A 19,068-nucleotide genomic window follows, 5' to 3' on the forward strand; every position below is an offset into this window, starting at 1 on the left:
TTTACACTCCAAAAGCTATGAATGAGGCCAGGTGTGGTGGCTCACGCCTGTAATTCCAGTGCTTTGGGAGCCCAAGAATTTGAGACCAGCCTGGGCAAGATGGTGAAACCCCATCTCTGTAAAAAATAAAAAAATTAGCCGAGTGTGGTGGCAGGCACCTGTAGTCCCAGCTACTTGGGAGGCTGAGCGAGGAGGATTACTTGAGCCCAGGAGGTGGAGGCTACAGCGAGCTATGATCGTGCCACTGCACTCCAGCCTGGGCGCGATCATAGTTCACTCTCGACAGAGTGAGACCCTGTCTCAAACAAATAAAAATAAATAAAAAGAGTACTATGTTACAGAGCAGTGCCACTCAAAGCGTGCTTCACTGTCACCTGGGAGCTTATTAGAAATGCAGCTTCACAGCCCCACCCCAGACCTACTGAATCAGGTTGGGATTCAGCAGGGATTGGGCCCAGGAATCTGTGTTTGGACAAGATCCCTAGGTGACTTGTAAGTGCATTAAAGTTTGCGAAGTGCTGTTTTAGAGTTTTACGCAAGTGAGTTGTAGGACTGACAGATTGTGCACCTTTTAAATACTGGTGAAAATAAGAGCTTCGGCTTTAGTAAAGTAGACCTGTATTGAATCCTGGATTCTCCTTGGAAAATCTCCCAATCCTAGTCTCCAGTTAGCTACTCCAGGTCACGTGCTCAAGTGTATGCTTGACTCCATCCCCTATCAACACCTTCACCTAGTTAATCCACATTCAACCTTCCACTGTCAGGTCAAAGATGACTTCCTCAGAGAAGCCTCTGCTCAACCTCCCACCTCACTCTCATAAAATGAATACTTGTCCTTTGCAATTTCACACTTAGGATTATTTGATTAATGTTTACTTCTCCTACTAGCCTATAAGCTTTAGGAAGGAAGAGGCCTTATCAGTTTTGCTAACTGGTATGTCCTCAGGGTATAGAACAGTATCTGGCACATAATAGATGCTCAACAAATATTTATTTAATGAATATATGAATGAAACCAAGCCAGGAATAAGTGCACAAAAGAAAATGCTCTGAAAGTTTTTTCCAAAGACTTCTCTATAAACTCTTAATCATCTAAGGCAGTAATAGGGTTTCGAAAAGAAAGCCCTGGATATTTTCCAGGCCTTGTTTTTTTGTTTTTTGTTTTGGCCGGGGCCGGAGGTGGGGGCATGGAACAGGGTCTTACTCTGTCGCCCAGGCTGGAGTGCAGTGGCACTATCTCAGCTCACTGCAACCTCTGCCTCCCGGGTTCAAGTGATTTTCCTGCCTCAGCCTCCTAAGTAGCTGGGATTACAGGTGCCTGCCACCATGCCCATCTAATTTTTGTATTTTTAGTAGAGACAGGGTTTCACTATGTTGGCCAGGCTGGTCTCGAACTTCTGACCTCAGGTGATCTACCCGCCTTGGCCTCCCAAAGTGCTGGGATTACAGGCATGAGCCACCGTGCCTGGCCCAGGCCTTGTTTTATCAACATTCCTCCAAGAAACAAACTTTTCTTTGTTTACCATGTTCATGAACACAAAAATGGTTGACAGGGATGCAATGGTGACAAAAAGAAAGCTGGAATCTGCCTTTCAATAAGCAAGAAATAGTCCTCTCATCCAGGTCATGTCATCCACGTTCCATTGGCAGATATTGTCATATCTGCATCCTACATTGTGAGGTCACCAAGGCAACCTATTGATCATTCTAGAATCTACCTCTTGAAGATTCCAAATGAGACTGGGAAACCCTCTTCAATAAGACCTGTGTGATGATAGATTGTGTCCTGAGCCTGCAGGTCAGGCTGAAAGAGTCAACAACCAGCAAAGTGAAGATCTAGGAGGCTGTTCCCCTTGAACCTGTGTGAACCTAATCAAACCTCGACGGAAAGGTAAGAGCACTCAGTGGACCAGGTGAATTGAGGGTGATCTGGGTAGGCATGGGGCAGTGATCAAAAGTTAACCTGTGGCCTCTGACAGTTTAGTTGTTTAGCCCAACTCTTGTGGTCTTTATGTTTTATGTATGAAGTTTGTTATGTTTTAATATATGCGTATGAGGTGGAATTGGGTCGCCTTGATGTACTGGAAAAAGTTCTGGTCACTGAATCACAAGACTGTGACTTTGGGGAGGCCACCTAACTTCTCTGGGCAATGGTTTCCTCTCCTATAAAATGAAGATGTCTGAGGGCCTTTCTGGACAAGTCCAAAGGATCAGAGTATCTTACATTTCAGGCTCAGCTGTTAACAGAGCTCTGGGCAGAGAACCTCATGATGGTCTTGCAGAGTGACTCCATTCTCTGCCGAGATCAGTTTTGCCCAATTCCCAGTGCTTTAACATGAGAGGGAGTTGCATCAGTGTGTAGTCTTTGTTTTACTTTTATTCTTGGAATGGCAGATTGTAGCTCCTGCAGAAAGAAAAGAAGAAGAAATAAGGAATTACAAAATTGCTCTACATTGACTCATGCTAGATGTCAATCTGAGATACATGGAAAACGTAAGCACATACGAGATAAAGAAACAGATTGTGGCAATATTTAAAAATATCCTAGCTTTCTAAATTAGAAGCAGTTTTGATAAGCCTATTTGGAATTCATGTGAAACATCCATAACTCTGACAATCTGAACTGTACATGGCAAAGGTAAATTGCTTCTAGGCAGTAATTCTAGGTGTAGGTTTAGAGGGACTATACTCAAATCTCCATTGCTTTATAGATAGCCCTCACTCCTTGGCCTCTTACTTTCCAGATTGCTGCTTTGTTAGCCTCCCTGTTGGCTCCTTCCTCTTTTCATTCTCTTTAATGTCTCTATTCCCCAGTGTTCTGCTTTTGCCTCTATAGCCTTACTCTACAAGCTCTCCCTGGCTATTTTATCTTCTCTAATCACTTCAGCTATTGTCAGCAACCTCATGACCTATTTAATCTGACTCTCCAGTCCTGATTTATTTCCTGAGCTCCAAACCCAGACTTCTACTGCCTATGGGATATTTCAACAGTGAGGTCTCACAAGTACTGAAATTTAGCACACCGCTAACCAAACTCATGATTTTTCTCCACCATAAACTCACTTGTCCCCCTTCATGTCCAACTCTTGTACCCTTTAATACCCTATTGCAATGAATATCATCATCTCCTATACTGTAAATTACAAGAAGGCAGAGACCATGTCTATCTTGTCCACCCCTTGTAACCACAGCACCTAGTATAGTGCCTGGCGCATGGTAGACACCCAGTAAATATTGTTGAGTAAATGATGAATCTATTTATTTTTCCAAACTAAAACCCTTGGAATCCCCCTCGATATCTATTTCCCCCTCACTCTCCATGCCCAGTCTGAGACCTGTGGGGTTTATTACATAAAACACTTTTACATTTGGCTCCTCCTTCCCCTTCATCCCCTCTGCCATGACTTGAATTCAGCCCTTACCATCTATCTCCTGGATTATTGCAGGAGCCTCCTCATTGGTCGTCCTGTTACCTGCTTTTCCCCATTCATCACCATCTGATCCCCAGAGTGATCTTGCACCTTGAATCTAATCAGCTTACCCTCAGGCTCCCCTTGACTTAAACAGAGTTTGCAATCTGGCAGCTTTAAGAGGAATCCACGCAGTCTGTACGGCGTTTTGAGAAAATGAGAATGACTGTATTTTGTTGATTCTAAGATGTATATTTTTTTTTTCACATTTTAGCAGCTCTGATATTGGGATGTGTCTTGAAATGGACAGTGTCATAGTTTGATCAGTGGTGGTGTTCTCTCTTATCGGTACATAAAACAGCAGTGCACCCTATAATCAGTGGCTTCATAAATTTGCTGAAATATACTCATGCTAACATTTAAAAATAAGGAGATCATACATACAACTATCTTCAGCTTCTCTTGGAAAATTACATCAGGCAACACTGGGCTGTGATTTCTGGATAGCAGCCGAAGATGGAGCTACCAGTAAGTAGCAGCTACCTCATTTAGACAAAAACTCGCTACAGTGTCTCATGGTTTCCGCCCAGGCTGCTTTAGTCATTTGTATTATCTGCCCTAGCCCATTAAGCATTTGAAAGGACAATCCCTGACTGATAAGTTGAAGTCTAGACTCTTTGCTGTGATTTATAAGAACACACAGGTGGCACCAACCTACCTCCCCCAGGTTAATGCTCCCAACCTTTGCTCTGTACTCCCTCTATCCCCCAATCTCGAATATAATGGGCTCCCATGTTCCCTGGAATGTCTTTCTCCATCTTTTATGCCCTGTGAAACATTTTCTGGCGTTCCCAGGTCGAGCTCATTTCTTTCTGGACTCCAGTAGTACATGGGCGTGTCTCTGCAAAAACTGCAGTTACTTTTCCACTAACCTAAAGTACAGTTCTGTGGTGTTTTTTTGTTTTTTGTTTTTTGTTTTTTGAGATGGAGTTTCTCCCTTGTTGCCCAGGCTGGAGTGCAATGGCACAACCTTGGCTCACCGCAACCTCCGCCTCCCGGGTTCAAGGGATTCTCTTGCCTTGGCCTCCCAAGTAGCTGGGATTACAGGCGCCCACCACCACGCCTGGCTAATTTTTTGTATTTTTAGTAGAGATACAGTTTCACTGTTTTGGTCAGGCTGTTCTTGAACTCCTGACCTCAGGTGATCCACCACCTCGGCCTCCCAAAGTGCTGGGATTACAGGCGTGAGCCACCATGCCCGGCCAGTTCTGCGAATTTTAACACATGGATAGATTAGCATAGCCACTGTCATCATCAGGATACAGAACCTGCCCCCCCAAAACTCCCTCCTGCTAGCCCTTTGTAGTCACTCCCCTCCCTCACCCATAAACCCCTGGTAACCGCTGATCAGTTCCCTGTCACTATAGTTCTGTCTTTTTGAGAATGCCATATAACTGTCTGTATCCCTTTCGGCCTAGCCTCTTCCACTCTCATAATGCCTTTGAGACCTATCCAGGTTGTGTGTATCAGCTTCATTCATTTTTATTGCTAAGTAGCATTTCATTGTATGGATGTCCCACAGTTTGTGGGACACTCACTGAAGGACATTTAAGCTCTTTTCAGTGTTTGACCATATGAACCTGTATACACGTTTTTGCATGAATAGAAAATTTTATTTCTCTAGAATAACTACCCAGGAATAGGATTGCTGTCATATGGTAAGTATATGTTCAACTTTATAAGAAAGTACCAAACTCTTGTTCAGAGTGGCTGTACCACTTTGCATTCCTGCCAGCAAAGTGTTAGAGTTCGAGTTGCTCCACATTCTAGCCAGCACTGGATATTGTATTAAAAAAAATTTTTTAGCTGGGCACAGTGGCTCATGCTTATAATGCAAATACTTTGGGAGGCTGAGGCAGGCAGATAGCTACAGACCAGTCTGAACAATGTGGCAAAACTCAGTCCCTACAAAAAAATACAAAAATTAGCCGGGCATGGTGGCATGTGCCTGTGATCCCAACTACTTGGGAGGCTGAGGTGGAAGGATAACTTGAGCCCAGAAAGTCAAAGTTGCAGTGAGCTGTGATTGTGTCACTGTGCTCTAGCCTGGTGACAGAGACCCTGTCTCAACCTCCACCCCCCGACCCAAACTTAGCTATATTCATAGACATATAGTGGTATCTCATGGTTTTAATTTTAATTTCTGCTTCCTTGAATCTGGCCTGGAAGAACTGGAGGGAACAAAAGGTAAACTCACTGTCAGTTCAGTGGTACTTCAAACTCTGATCTGTTTCCTTCATCTGCCTTCTGTTATTTACTTTTCAGAGTCCTCATGTTACTTGTTTATTGCTGTGGAACAGATTACCAAAAAATCTAGTGGCTTAAAACAACGCATGTTTATGATCTTACAGTTTCTGTGGGGCAGAAACCCAGGCGTGGCTTACTTGGGCCCTCTTACTTCAGCATCTGTCGTGAGCTGCTGCACACAATGTGTTGACTGGGCTGCTGTCATCTGAAGGCTTGACTGGGGAGGGATCCACTTCCAAGTCCATATGGTTGTTGGCAAGAGTCAGTTCCTCGTGGTCTGTTTGACTGAGGGCTTTAGTTCCTTGCTGGCTTTTGGCCAGAGACTTCCCCCAGTCCTTTGCCACATGGGCTTCTCCCATGTGGCAGCTTACTTCATTGAAAGCGCAAAAGCTGTGAAGGCCATAGGGTCTGCCAGCAAGACAGAAAGTCACAGTCTTTTATAACCTAGTCATAGAAGTGACATCCCAGTACCATTGCCATGCTCAATTGATTAGAAGCAAGTTTCTGGGTCCAGCCTATGCTGAAGAGGAGGGATGATACAAGGGTGTGAATTGACCAGGAAGAAGGGATCATCAGGGGCAGCTTAGAGTCTGTCTGCCACAGTCCTCAAATAGCTGTTTCATGGATTCTGTCCAGGTTTTATAGCTTTATCCCATGGGAGAGAAAGAGTAGAGTGGGTAGAATGTCCTTTTTCCATCTTACCCAGACCAGAACCTTCTGTGAAGCTTTGATTTGATTTATGAACATTCAGGGTTAATTTAAGGAATTTCTTTAAACTCAAGCCATCAAGGACCAAACTAGGGTTAGATTAAGCAGTGGTCTGAATTAAAATTCTGATATCTATTAATCTATTTATTAAATCACAACCAAGGAAAGCTCAACTTTTATATCTAAGATGGAGCCTTTTGAAAACTGAACTTCCACACCTTAAAACGTGATGGCTGTTTTAGCCTGTCGTTGTGGCTGCTCACCAGGTGACCCCAATAGAAACATTTGGCAAGCACTGACCTTTATGAATTTCTTCCGTTTGATGGTGATTCATAACCCACTTTTAATTTATTTTAATGACTTCCTAATGACTTGCCAGATCTGTCCTCTCTTTTCTCCTACTTAATGTGATTTTTCAGTACCCAGAACTCACCCTTGAAAATATGCTTGATCCTTTTTCTATTTAAGTGAAAAATTACTTGGTATTCCTTCTCTTTACAAGGGAGCAAGCTCTTTAAATTAGAGTCCTTTTATTTTATGTATTTATTTATTTTTTTGTGAGACAAGGTCTTGCTCTGTTGCCCAGGCTGGAGTACAGTGGCTCTGTCATGGCTTACTGTAGCCTCAATCTTGCAGGCTCAAGTGATCCTCCTGCCTCAGTCTCCCAAGTAGCTGGGACAACAGGCATGTCCCACCACACCCAGCTAATATTTTTTTTCTTTCTTTTTTAGTAGAGATGAGGTCTTGCTATGTTTCCCAGGCTGGTCTCCAGCTCATCAGCTCAAGCCATCCTCCCTGCTCAGCCTCCCAAAGTGCTGGGATTACAGGTGTGAGCCACTGCCCCCAGCCTTTTTGAACTTTTTTTGATCATGGACCCCTCACAGTAAGTTTGGTGAGAATGGACCAAGCATATTTATTTATTTACAGCTAATACTGCTGAACTCATTTATTGTGTACATGATCAAATATATATGGAAATAGAAAAGTTAACAGGAATAAGAAAATAGATAAAAATATGAGTTCTGATGTTTTGCTTTCTGCTCTCCAGCAGATCTCTGTGCATCTGCCGTGGGGCAGCTACCCCAGTTTTGGAGACTGCTAGGGGTTAGGAAGTGGTGATTGGGTGTGGTTGCTTGCCAGTGGCCTCAACATCAGGAGGCTAGCTCAGAGTCATCAGAGCTGAGAGGCCAGCCCTCTCTGAGCTTCCCCACTTTGGTGCTACAGGGCTTTGAGGTATCAGGAGCCACAAGCAGAAACCTTAAGTACCCACCACCAAATAGATCTGCACATGCCACTGTTTTCTTAATCTCCTCTCCGGTCTAGCTGCTTTGCCTTGATTCTAGCATACTTCTCAGGGTGTGTCATGATCAATAATGGGAGCTGCCCATTAGAACTACTTTGCCTGGGCAGAAATTGGAACTGTGGCAAGCTCCAGGAAGCTTATGAAATAGGAGAGGCTTGCTTGCAATGCCCTCTCTCTCCCTTGAGAGGTAGTCAGGCTTCTCCATTCCCCTCGTGTTTTCATAGTTTGCTATTGCCATGGACTAACTAAATGTCCTGGGTTGGGATCTCTCAGAAGCAGAGTCTGAGATAAACTTTTGAGAGCAAGTTTATTTGGAAGGCAGGAGCAAAGAAAGTACAGCAGTGGGGAAGTGAGAAAGGAAGGGAAGGCAATCAAGAGAGATTAAGTCCAGCCTGAAGAGGTGGAGAGGGCAGCTGTTTTTTCAGTCTTAACATCAGGGCACCTTTCTCTATGTAATTGCAGCATTATCTTTAGGAAAGAAGTTCATTTTGATTTCTAGTTCCCCTCCTGCGTTTCACACCCTAGTTAAGTACTGTAGAATATGCATAGCTATGAGAACCCCCTCTTCCCACCTCTTTTCCTCTGGCAGATGCCTGATCAGTCATCAGGTCTCCGCCCATGCATCACTTCTAGGAAGCCTTCCCTCATCCCCCTTTCTGAGATAGCGCTCTTTCTCTGCACCCCTGGAGTGTCTCCTACCTGTTTTATTATTTTGTCATACTGTATTGCTTTCATTTATTCATGTAATAGATATTTATTATGTGCCTGGCACTGTTAAAAGTACCTGGTGTGTATATTCCAATATCCAATCATGTATATATTTTGTTCTCTGCCATTTATGTCTCTGTCCCTCAGCAGTGCCTGCCACATAGGAGGTGCTTGCCACATAGGATGGTTTAAAACTGTTAACATCACTCTGCCCGTCATTTTTTCTTTTTTCAGGCTGGAAGAACACATCCCTGGTCAGCTGTAGGAAAGCCAGAGAGCATTTGAGAAGAGGCTGAAGCTTGAATTTTGCAAACACACAAGGTGCTGACTCAGGCAGTAGAGTATAATGATTATAATAAGCAGGGGTTCTAAAGCCAAAGTGCCCGGGGTTCAACTCCCAACTCTGCCCCTCATTTGCTGTTTGATTTTAGGCTACAATTCCTAATGGGTGAAGAGGGATCATAATAGTATATACCTCAGAGGATGGTGTGTGGATTAGATAAGATTAACATATGTAAAATTTAGAAGTGCCTAGAACATGGTCAGTGCTCAATAGATGTTATCATTATTGTGATTTATTCACTTACATCAATGTTGGTTCATGTAACAATTGGAGGCTGACTGTAAGACCCCTTTGGTGCTCACAGTAACATTTCAGTGTTCTTTCTACAATGGAAAAATACAAGGAAGTTGTTCATTTAAAGCAAATTCTGAGTTTTCAACAAATCGCATAAAGGGCACAGCCAATCCAATTCGTGGTCCAGGGGCTGGCCATTAAAATAACAACCTAAATCATGAGGTTTTTTCCCTGCTTTCCTTTCTTTCTGTGGTTAAACAAATATTTGGTGAGTACCTCTTTTGCATTCAGTAATGACTAGGTTTAAAACTGAGGATGTGGCCAGGCGCAGTGGCTCACACCTATAATCCCAGCACTTTGGGAGGCCAAGGTGGATCACCTGAGGCCAGGAATTCGAGACCAGCCTGGCCAACATGCTGAAACCCCATCTCTACTAAAAATACAAAAATTAGCTGGGTGTGGTGGTGTACACCTGTAATCCCAGCTACTCGAGAGGCTGAGGTAGGAGAATCACTTAAGCCCGGGAGGCAGAGGTTGCAGTGAGCCCAGAGTACACTGCTACACAGCCTGGGTGACAGAGTGAGACTCTGTTTCAAAAATAAAACACACACACAACTGGGGATGCCAAGAGGAATGAAATAGATCCTTTCCCTTTAGGATTTCACATGTAAAAGGGCAAATTACAGCACACTTTGAGCAGCTCTATAATTGGACGCACACATGGCTTTGAGAGCCAGAAGACAGAGTGACTAATTCCCCTTTGGTGATTCAGGAAAGGCTTCACACAGAGGAGGTGACATTGGAACAACTGTATCTAGACATAGCCATAATTTAATGGCTGAGGATTGAATAGGCATTTGGTTGGGAGAGCCAGCTGTATAGCTACATTGTCCACTATTTTTTTGGAGCCTGAGTAATTATGCTATCATTTACAATTTGTGTGGCAGCCTCATCAGGTCCTACTTTTGGCGTCCCCACCATGGAAACCTAAGTGGTTGTATTGCCTCATAATGAGGCCCTCTGGTGAGGTTAATATACTAATAGGAGAACAGAAGCCCAGAACCACCTCGCCAGTTGTTTTTCAAGTGACTCCATCCGATTAAATGGCAAACTAGGTAACCACTTTACTAGTAGATCTCCTGTGGCTCTCATTTGCAGAACGGATTTGAGCTAAAGAGCAGCTTGGGTGGGGTTATGAAATGTTTATGGCTGGAGTCCTGTAAATTTTAGCTGGCAAAGCCTAAGACCAGTAAGCTTGAAAACATGTATGCCGTGTCACCAGCTAGGAAGAGTTTGCCAGGGAAACTGCTGGCGGCGCAGCCGCGGTCAGCATGAGACTCTGGGAACAAGACCACTGCTAGATTGCCTCAAACATAGCAGAACTGTGGCTGCTGGCATCCATTACTGCCACGGGCACTTTGAATTTTCAAGTATGTTTTTCTCCTCCCCCAAACTCAGCAACATTACAGGCCAACTTTCCTTTCCCTTTCTGCTGATGAAGGGAGGTAATTCTCCCTTCACAGGTAGGTTCTCCAACAAGGAGCTATTGAACAGCTGGTGCAGTACAAATGTCTTATGACCCAGTGGCTGCTCCCTTAAACCCACACCTTTCTAGAACCAAGGAAGAATGTTTCATTTTTTCACTTCTCTTAATTGTACCAGGTTACTGTAACGTTTTCTAAAAACTATCCTCAGTTTACCTAAAGAATGCTTTTCTGCTCTTATATACTGAAATTCTCTTTTCTATTTTGTACTGATGGCAGATTATTTATGCAAACAATAGCCTGGTCCTGCCCATGCAGAGCCTGGTCCCTTTGGAAGCAGTCACGTGGCCGCTGACTTTGCAGCCCATTACTTGAGTGCATCTCCAGGCCAGGAACAGAGCAGGGTTGGGGCAGAGAGCTGCACTCACCGCCAGCGCACTGTCTCCCAGATTCTTGCTCTGGGCTTGCCTTCCAGGCTGAAAGGCAAAGCAGCCTGGCCCTGTTCTAGTTATTTCTTTGTGTATGAGTGTGTATATATGTTTGTTTATTTAAGAAAGAGCTCTCTCTGCAGAGTAGTGTGTGTGTGTGTGTGTGTGTATGTGTGGGGTGCTTCAGAGAGAGCTGAAATTGTACCTCTTTTCTTTCAGACCTCTGCATTTCCCCAGAGAGAAGGTTTTTTTCTTGTCTTCATTTTCTTTGAAACACCTGGGGTGAGGAAAAACCTCTACACTGGCCAAGCAGAAGAAACAGGTAATATGTTTGTTTATTCTTAGGCATTTGGGGCAAGCAGAAGTCTACATCATAAACACATATTGTGTGGCAATGGAACAGGGAATGTGTACTCCTTGGAGTATATCTTACTGCTTTGCAATTTCTCGGAATGATTGTTCTCAAAAATGCTGGTTTTACATCCGTTGCCATCAATTGAAGAAGATGTACAGATGACTTGGCAATCTGAAGGATTGTGGCCTATTTCAAATGAACTTGATATTTGGAAAATCTCCTTGGTCACTTGGGTTGAGAGCTAGAAAATGAGGGAAGGGATCCTTTGAGAAACCCTTCTAGGTCCCCTCAGGGAGTATTCTCCAAACTCCACTGCACACCTTCATATTTAGAAATCTTCCTTTAGTTCTCTTGGCTTCTTGTCATCTTAGAGGTTTCTAGCTATCTGTAAGAATGGAAACAGAATTCCTTACAGTGTTCAAAATTCTCTTTAGTGATTTAGTTCTTATGCGAACTGATCAGATTGGATCCTGAGAACAAGGCATAGCCTTTTAGTGGGCAGACATTTTTGTTCCTTACTGATTAGACAGAGCGAGTCTTCAGTTCTGCCACTAATCAGCCGTGCCAGGGAGTATGTTATTTAACTTCTGAGTCTCAGTTTTTTCATCTGTAACATGGGGATATGATACTACCTTGAAAGTTTGCTGTGAGAGTGAACTGAAATAATAGAAATATAAAGCACCTGCTATGCTGGGTAAGTAATAGTCCCTTAATAAATAGTAGTGATTTTAACTACTATTGTGATTACTGGTATAGCATTCTTTCAGATCTTAGAGCTCTCAAGGGAAAAGAACCTATCGCTTTGCGACTCTTAAATTATCCCAGAACCTGTAGGTACCCAAAGGGCTTAGTCTTTGGGAGGCCCCCGACAAAGCATTGTGAAGAAAGAGACTTGAACAAACACAGTGGGTCCCCACCCATGCATGGCCCCTCCTAACTCATCAGCTAAAAACAGTTGGTCTTTGTTCAAGCCAGTTTTTTCCCACCACACAGTCCTCAGTACAAGTCGGTAAGATATGGATTATGATCACTGTTTTCTTATGAGGAAACTGAAGTATAGGGGAATTAATGACTAGCTGAGAATTCAAATTCCTGTTGTCTGACTTCTAAACCCAAGGCTCCACTGGGCCAGCATCAGGCCGTTAGGAACAATAGTTCTTGAGATGCTTTACTTCAAAAGGGCCCCTAGCTAGGCTGTTGGGGAAATAGTGGTCAGCTCTTTCTGAGAGATTCACAATGTATGTTCATATATTAAAGGCTCTGAGAAGTCCTGCATTAAAGAAACCTGTTCAACCCTACATCCCCTGAACTTATCATGTGATGGTGGGACCTTTATTTTGGTCTTAGTCCTGGAATCATAAACCACATACAACTCTTCTTCCACAAACATGCTTTGGAAAACCTGGCACCAGGCCAAGCTGTTACCTGATTACAATCACGTCTGATGTACCAGCAGACACTTTCAAACACCTTCTGGTGGTCAGTATAGTTTCCTCCCTTTTCTTATCCTCTCATCTGGCGAGACCCAGGAAGAATCACCAGCTTGGTCTTACAGACCTCCCCTTACTCATTTAAGATCCCAGACATAAGTAATTGCTGCACTGTTCTACTGGAAAGGTAGCGGTGAAAGGGACCTCTCTGGCGCGGGCTGCCAGGAACTCCTCTGCCTCACCCTATGCCTCTTCATTATATTTAGGCCACAGACCTCAGGCTATAAAACCTCTGTGGCAATGAATACCAAGCAGAATGCAATAGGGTGAGCCTGATGAGGCATCTGTTCTCCATGCTAGCACAATCTAAGGGGGAAGAATTATACCTGCCTACTTCACTCCCACTGTGGTGGTCAGGGGTGGGGGTGGAGGGTGTTGGTTCCAGTTGAATGACTATGGGTTCCAGGTCTTCAGGGCTAGAACTAAAGCCAGTTTCTTGCTAAAGCCAACATCTCTAGGAAAAGCTGAATTCTAATATGGGAAACTACGAAACTGACATCTAGAATGCCAGAGGGGGTCGTGTCAGGGTGACTGAGCCAAGGTGTGGGAGTGGGATAGAGATGAGCTTAGAAATCAAATCACCTTAAGAATGGACAAGAACAACTCGGGGAGGCTGGGCTAGTGGTTGGAGGGTGCTTGGTGGCGAAGGTTGGTTTGTCTCCACAGCCTGTCTTTTGTTCTTTCCTTGTATTTTCAGCATTGGAAGGAAGTGAAAGATTAGCATGAAAAAAACTGAAAATTATCAGTTCCACCCACTCACCCCCAACATACACACAGTAAAAACCTTTTAGCGGAAGGCTTTCCTTTTGCAGATTATAAGTGAGTGCCAATGATGAATCATTATTTCATGTTTACTCTTTAAAACCATCCTTGGTGTATATTGGAAGGGACAGCAGCACTGGGCAAGTTTCAAGCTGTTTTTTTGCCACGATCCGCCCAGGGGCTTGTGTTACCCACTAGGACATTCTTGGGCCTTTGTGAACCCTGTGGAAGCCCCCCGCCTCTTTGAGCCTGAGAACCCTTTTCACACCTCAGGGAATCACTTCTTCAGACTTCTTTAATGCACTTAAATGCTAACAGAGGGTGGGAAATGGAAGAAGCTTAGATTTTACCAAGTCATGGAAAATCCCCAATCATTTTTATCAGCTTTACATCAGAGATGCCCTCAAAGGTGCGGCGCACTGCTTACAAACTCACTTCTCTCTCTCCTGGAAGTCCAGGTGGTGTAGTACATGGGAGGGGTAAGTGGCACCTTGCTTGAACCAGCTCATATTTTGGTGACAATGAAAAAGAACTGACTTTTTTTTATAACCTATTACCTGAGAGAAAAACAGTTAAAAAAATAAATTGGTAATATTTATTTAATAATGTAAAAATTATAATAGCCAATTTTTTTTCTAATGGATAATCAAAAAATTCTAGAACAATCATCACGTCTTTCCATCATGATTTAAAAACTTTCTTTAAAAATGATGTATGAGTACTACCCCTTTCTGATTTAATAAAATGCTTTTGTATAATTGAATAGCACATACCTGTGCACAAAATGATGCATTAATAATGACTTTTAGCAACTGCATTTTTAAAGGACTCTGGCCTAGAAATATTGATTCCTTTGTTCATTCATTCATTCATTTAGCATTATCCAACATCTGCAATATGGAAGACACCATGTAGGTGCCAGAGATTCAAGGGCTATTTAGGAAGTTGCCCGTGGGGCTAATAGTCTAACAGAAATATACTCAAGTTTGATGCGCTTTAGTTCTTAGTGAATCTTTTATATGAAATTGTGTTTGTTGTGTAATTTTGTTTGTTGTGGATTAACTGAGGGGTGACCGAAAACCAAATGCCTCTGGAGGGACATTGAGACATTGCTTTTTTTTTTCTGGAAAAGGAAAATCGAAATTGAAATATATCAATCAGTCCAATCAGTGTTTAAGGCCTACTAAATGCTCAATTCTTTTTTTTCCCTGTTTTCTTTTTTAAATTAAAAAATATACTTTTTTTTAAGTCAGGGTTTCACTCTGTCGCCCAGGCTGGAGTGCAGTGGTGTGATCACGGCTCGCTGCAGCTTTGACCTCCCAGGCTCAGGTGATCCTCCCACCTCAGCCTCCTGAGTAGCTGGGACTACAGGTGGGCACCACCACGCCCAGCTGATTTTTTGTATTTTTTGGTAGAGATGGGGTCTCCCTATGATGCCCAGGCTGGTCTCGAACTCCTGGGCTCAAAGGATCCATCTGCCTCAGCCTCCCAAAGTGCTAGGATTATGAGTGAGAGCCACTGCACCCAGCCCCAATTCTTATGTCTTCATAAAAAGGGGTAGAAAAAATAGCATGAGGATGGAGCAAAGCCCAAGGGAGATTTGGATGCTGTTGGAAAATAGTGTTTCTCCAACTGAGATATGGGGATTGCTTGCATCAAAGTTCCTGGCACGGTGCACTTTAAATGCATATTCCAAGGCCCTGGACTTTTGAATCTGAGTATTGTTGGTAAAGCCTGGGAATCTGCATCCCCCCACCCCCAATAAGTCTTGTGAGCACTCAAGTTGGAGAGCACTGATCTAGGTACCTGGAGAATGTCACCAGGACTAGATGAATTCCTAGATGAACAGTGCCCCAATTTCAAAAATGAGAAAAGAGTATATGCTAGAAGCTACAGACTCATTGGCCTGACACGACCTCTGGAAAAATTCAGCTTGAAATAGATGGAGCCAAAGCATTTCTAGGAAAATGTGATCATCACTATGCAGCACCATGGGTTTGCTAAAATACCATCTCTATTAGAGATTGTCAAACTTTGCTGTGTATTAGAATCTAGAAAACTGGGGAAAAAAAATCTTGATGCCCAATCCCCCACCCAGTACCAATTACGTCAAATTCTCTGGAGGTGGTACTTGAGCATCAGTATTTTTTAAACCCCAAGAGATTCTGACTTAATGAGGTGCAGGCTGAGTACTGGGAGTTTGAAAAGCTCCCCAGGTGACACTCATGTGCAACGAAGTATGACAACCACAGGTCTATATGACATGGGACAAGTTGTTTAACTTCCCTGCACTTTGTGTGAATACTAGGTAATTTTAAAGGTCTCTCTCACCTTTAAACTTCTATGATTTTGTTATTAAAAATCTTGCCAAATTTATTTCCTTCCTTCCTTCCTTCCTCCTCTGCCCTTCCTTCCTTTTCTCCTCCTCCTTTCCTCTCTCTTCTTTTGCTGGAATAAGCTGGAATGTCAAAGTATCAAAATACATACATATCATCATTTTATTAAAACATTTAGTAAAATCCTCCAGGATGTCTCACAGATAAATGAAAGTTATGATAGGTGAGTTTACCAGCTAACTGAACAAATGTACTCAGCTAGTCTGAAGGTGATGGATCTCTGGTGAACCTGGAGGATGGTTTGGAGTGGAATGCTGCAGGGCTCATCCTGCCCTTGGATCTGACCTTGTTAATGTTCTTTAGTCATGACGTAGATAAGGAAGACACGAAAGAAATGCTTATCAAATTTGGAAACAGAGCCAAGCACAGTGGCTCATGCCTGTAATCCCAGCACTTTGGGAGGCTGAGGTGGGCACGTTGCTTGAGGCCAGGAGTTTGAGACCAACTTGGGCAACATGGTGAGACCCCGTGTCTACAAAAAAGTGCAAAAATTAGCTGGGCATGGTGGTGCATGCCTGTAGTTCCAGCTGCTCAGGAGGCTGAGGTAGGAGAATCACTTGAGGCTGGGAGGTGGAGGCTGCAGTGAGTCATGGTTGCATCACCCAGCCTGGGTGACAGAGCAGGATCTTGTCTCAAAAAATAAATAAAAATTTCGAAATAACCCAAAGTTTAGGAGGGCTAATTAATTCAATACATAAAATAATCAGGTTCACCTCTGGTCAGAAAATCTGTTTATTAAGCTTATTGTTATGTTCAAAACATTGCCATAGTTCAAATATTTTGCTTATTTTAGTTTTCCCTTTCTTTAGTCGAGTTGAAATTTTGAAGTTTTTGGTGTAGTACTAATGGAAAGATAGCTATGTCAGTTGTTTGCTGACTTTGTTCCTGTCAAGACATGCAGAAAGGGCTGGGCAAGATGGCTCACACCTGTGATCCCAGCACTTTGGGAGGACCAGGTCAGAGGATCACTTGAGCCCAGGAGTTTGAGACCGGCCTCGGCAACATAGGGAGACCCTGTCTCTACAAAAGAATAAAATTAGCCGGGTGTCACGGCACATGCTTGGGAAGTTAAGGCTGCAGTGAGCCGTGATTGTGCCACTACACTCCATCCTGGGTGACAGAGTGAGACCCTGTCTGGAAAAAAAAAAAAGAATGCAAATATATTAGATCAGGTTGGTTTGGAGCATCACAAAATAAAGGAGACATCACCCTAAAAAGTGACGTGACAGTATAATATGGAAAGGAATTTTGTTGAAAACTCCCATCAAGTGATTATGGGAGTCAGGAAGCTCCTGAGAAGGACTACAGAACACGAGGTTAGACTCCAGAGGGGCCTCAGCAGTGCCCAGAGAGCTTGTTTAAAAGGACATTCTTGGCCGGGCATGGTGGCTCATGCCTATAATCCCAGCACTTTGGGAGGCCGAGGCAGGTGGATCACCTGAGGTCAGGAGTTCGAGACCATCCTGGCCAACACAGCAAAACCCCATCTCTACTAAAAATACAAAAATTAGCCAGGTGTGGTGGCACATGCCTGTAATCCCATCTACTAGTGAGGCTGAGGCAGGAGGATCACCTGAGCCTGGGAGGTCGAGGCCGTAGTGAGCCGTGATCACACCACTGTACTCTAGTCTGAGTGACAGAGCGAGACTCCATCTCAAATAATAAATAAAAGGGCACTCTCACAGATTACGATTCCTCAATTTGGGGGGAGGTTTCGAGTCTCCCTTTTTTTTTTTTTTTTTTGAGATGGAGTCTTGCTCTGTCGCCCAGGCTGGAGTGCAGTGGCGCCATCTCGGCTCACTGCAACCTCCACCTCCTGGGTTCAAGCAATTCTCCTGCCTCAGCCTCCCGAGTAGCTGGGATTACAGGCATGCGCCACCATGCCCGACTAATTTTGGTATTTTTAGTAGAGACAGAGTTTCACTATATTGGCCAGGCTAGTCTCAAATGCTTGACCTCGTAATCCGCCTGCCTCAGCCTCCCAAAGTGCTGGGATTACGGGCATGAGCCACCACGACCGGCTGTCTCCTTTTTTTTTTTTTTTTTTTTTAAATAAAACAAATGTTCCCAACTTATTCTGAGAAATACTGTCAAAGAACTCACTTTGAATTTCAGCATAGCTGTTTAAATATGTTGTTTTTGTCTCATAGTCAACTTCCAATTTGTGTTTTTAAAAGCCTAGATAGGTTGAATTACTTTGAGCTGAAAACCAAAACAGTTAATTATGTCAGCTCCTCCACATCCCATTCCCCGTATTTAAATTAGAAAATCGTACACTGTCGTATTTCAATTTTTCTTTTCATTTTGAATGCTCTATTTTATACAGAGCTGGATGTGACCTAGACATGGAGAAACTCATTTATGTCTAGCAGAGAAGCAGCCTATAGCTGCTCTGTAGCTGCTGCTGTGTTTTGGAAAATAAGCCAGGATTAGATTATGTCTGATCACTTTCCACATCACATGATGAACAGCGATTCAGAAGAAGCATAAAATGAATCCTGCTGAGCAGCCCCTCAGCTACCATGTGGTTAACTGGCGGTTTCCTTCCCTCCCTCCTGTGTGTTCCTCATTAGGATCTATGACTGAAGAGGATCGGCTAAGAGTGGTTCCTCGCAGCTTAAAGGGAGGGACTTTTCACACTCTGTCTTAAAATCAGAAGTTGAATTCATGAACACATATGATTTAGATAGAAGTCATGGGATGCAGCAGTTCTTCAACGAAAACCAGGAAATCTGAGACATGTGAGTACTTGGAATGTGCCTGTGGTTATGAATGAAAAGGGGAAAATGAACTGGCCTCACCCTCTCCCCCTTTCTCATTTACTCCCACGATGCTCAAGCTGCCCTGTGTGATTTGCACAAGGCATCATTAGAGGAGCATAGGAAACTACATTTAGGAAGATGTAGCTTTGAATTTATGAAGTACCATAAAGTATTGTCTTAGAGATATTTTATGATTGATTTAATTTCAGTCGATAATGTACCAATATAAAATCTCAATTTAAAACTCAGTGTCAGGGAACAAGAAAGACAGTGTAATTTATGTGTGTTTCTTCAATACTTTTATAAATAGCTATATCCCTACTTTTGTGACATTTAGTAGCATCATTGAATTTTTATTGGATTTTATAACTCAATGAT

General features: G+C 43.3%; 1 protein-coding gene across 10 annotated transcripts in view; it reads left to right on the forward strand.

Moving 5' to 3' along the window:
* The window catches only part of PPEF1 (protein phosphatase with EF-hand domain 1), a 149,396-nt gene that overhangs the window by 13,247 nt on the left and 117,081 nt on the right, over positions 1-19,068 (forward strand). For 4 of the 10 annotated variants that reach the window (XR_013413218.1, XM_077989605.1, XM_077989600.1 and 1 more), the window contains exons 3-7: positions 1,712-1,891; positions 3,685-3,938; positions 8,671-8,757; positions 11,145-11,247; positions 18,502-18,669. Coding sequence is in view for 8 of the 10 variants with exons in the window: in XM_077989605.1 (XP_077845731.1) it covers positions 18,624-18,669 (46 nt within the window). In the remaining 2 variants the exon portion in view is untranslated. Of the gene's footprint in view, positions 1-1,711; positions 1,892-3,684; positions 3,939-7,156; positions 7,309-8,670; positions 8,758-11,144; positions 11,248-18,501; positions 18,670-19,068 lie in introns of those variants that run through there. The other 6 variants (XR_013413219.1, XM_077989601.1, XM_077989603.1 and 3 more) reach the window with 4 other exon arrangements.

Source organism: Macaca mulatta, chromosome X (genome assembly GCF_049350105.2).
Source record: "Macaca mulatta isolate MMU2019108-1 chromosome X, T2T-MMU8v2.0, whole genome shotgun sequence".
In the NCBI taxonomy this organism is placed as follows: domain Eukaryota; kingdom Metazoa; phylum Chordata; class Mammalia; order Primates; family Cercopithecidae; genus Macaca; species Macaca mulatta.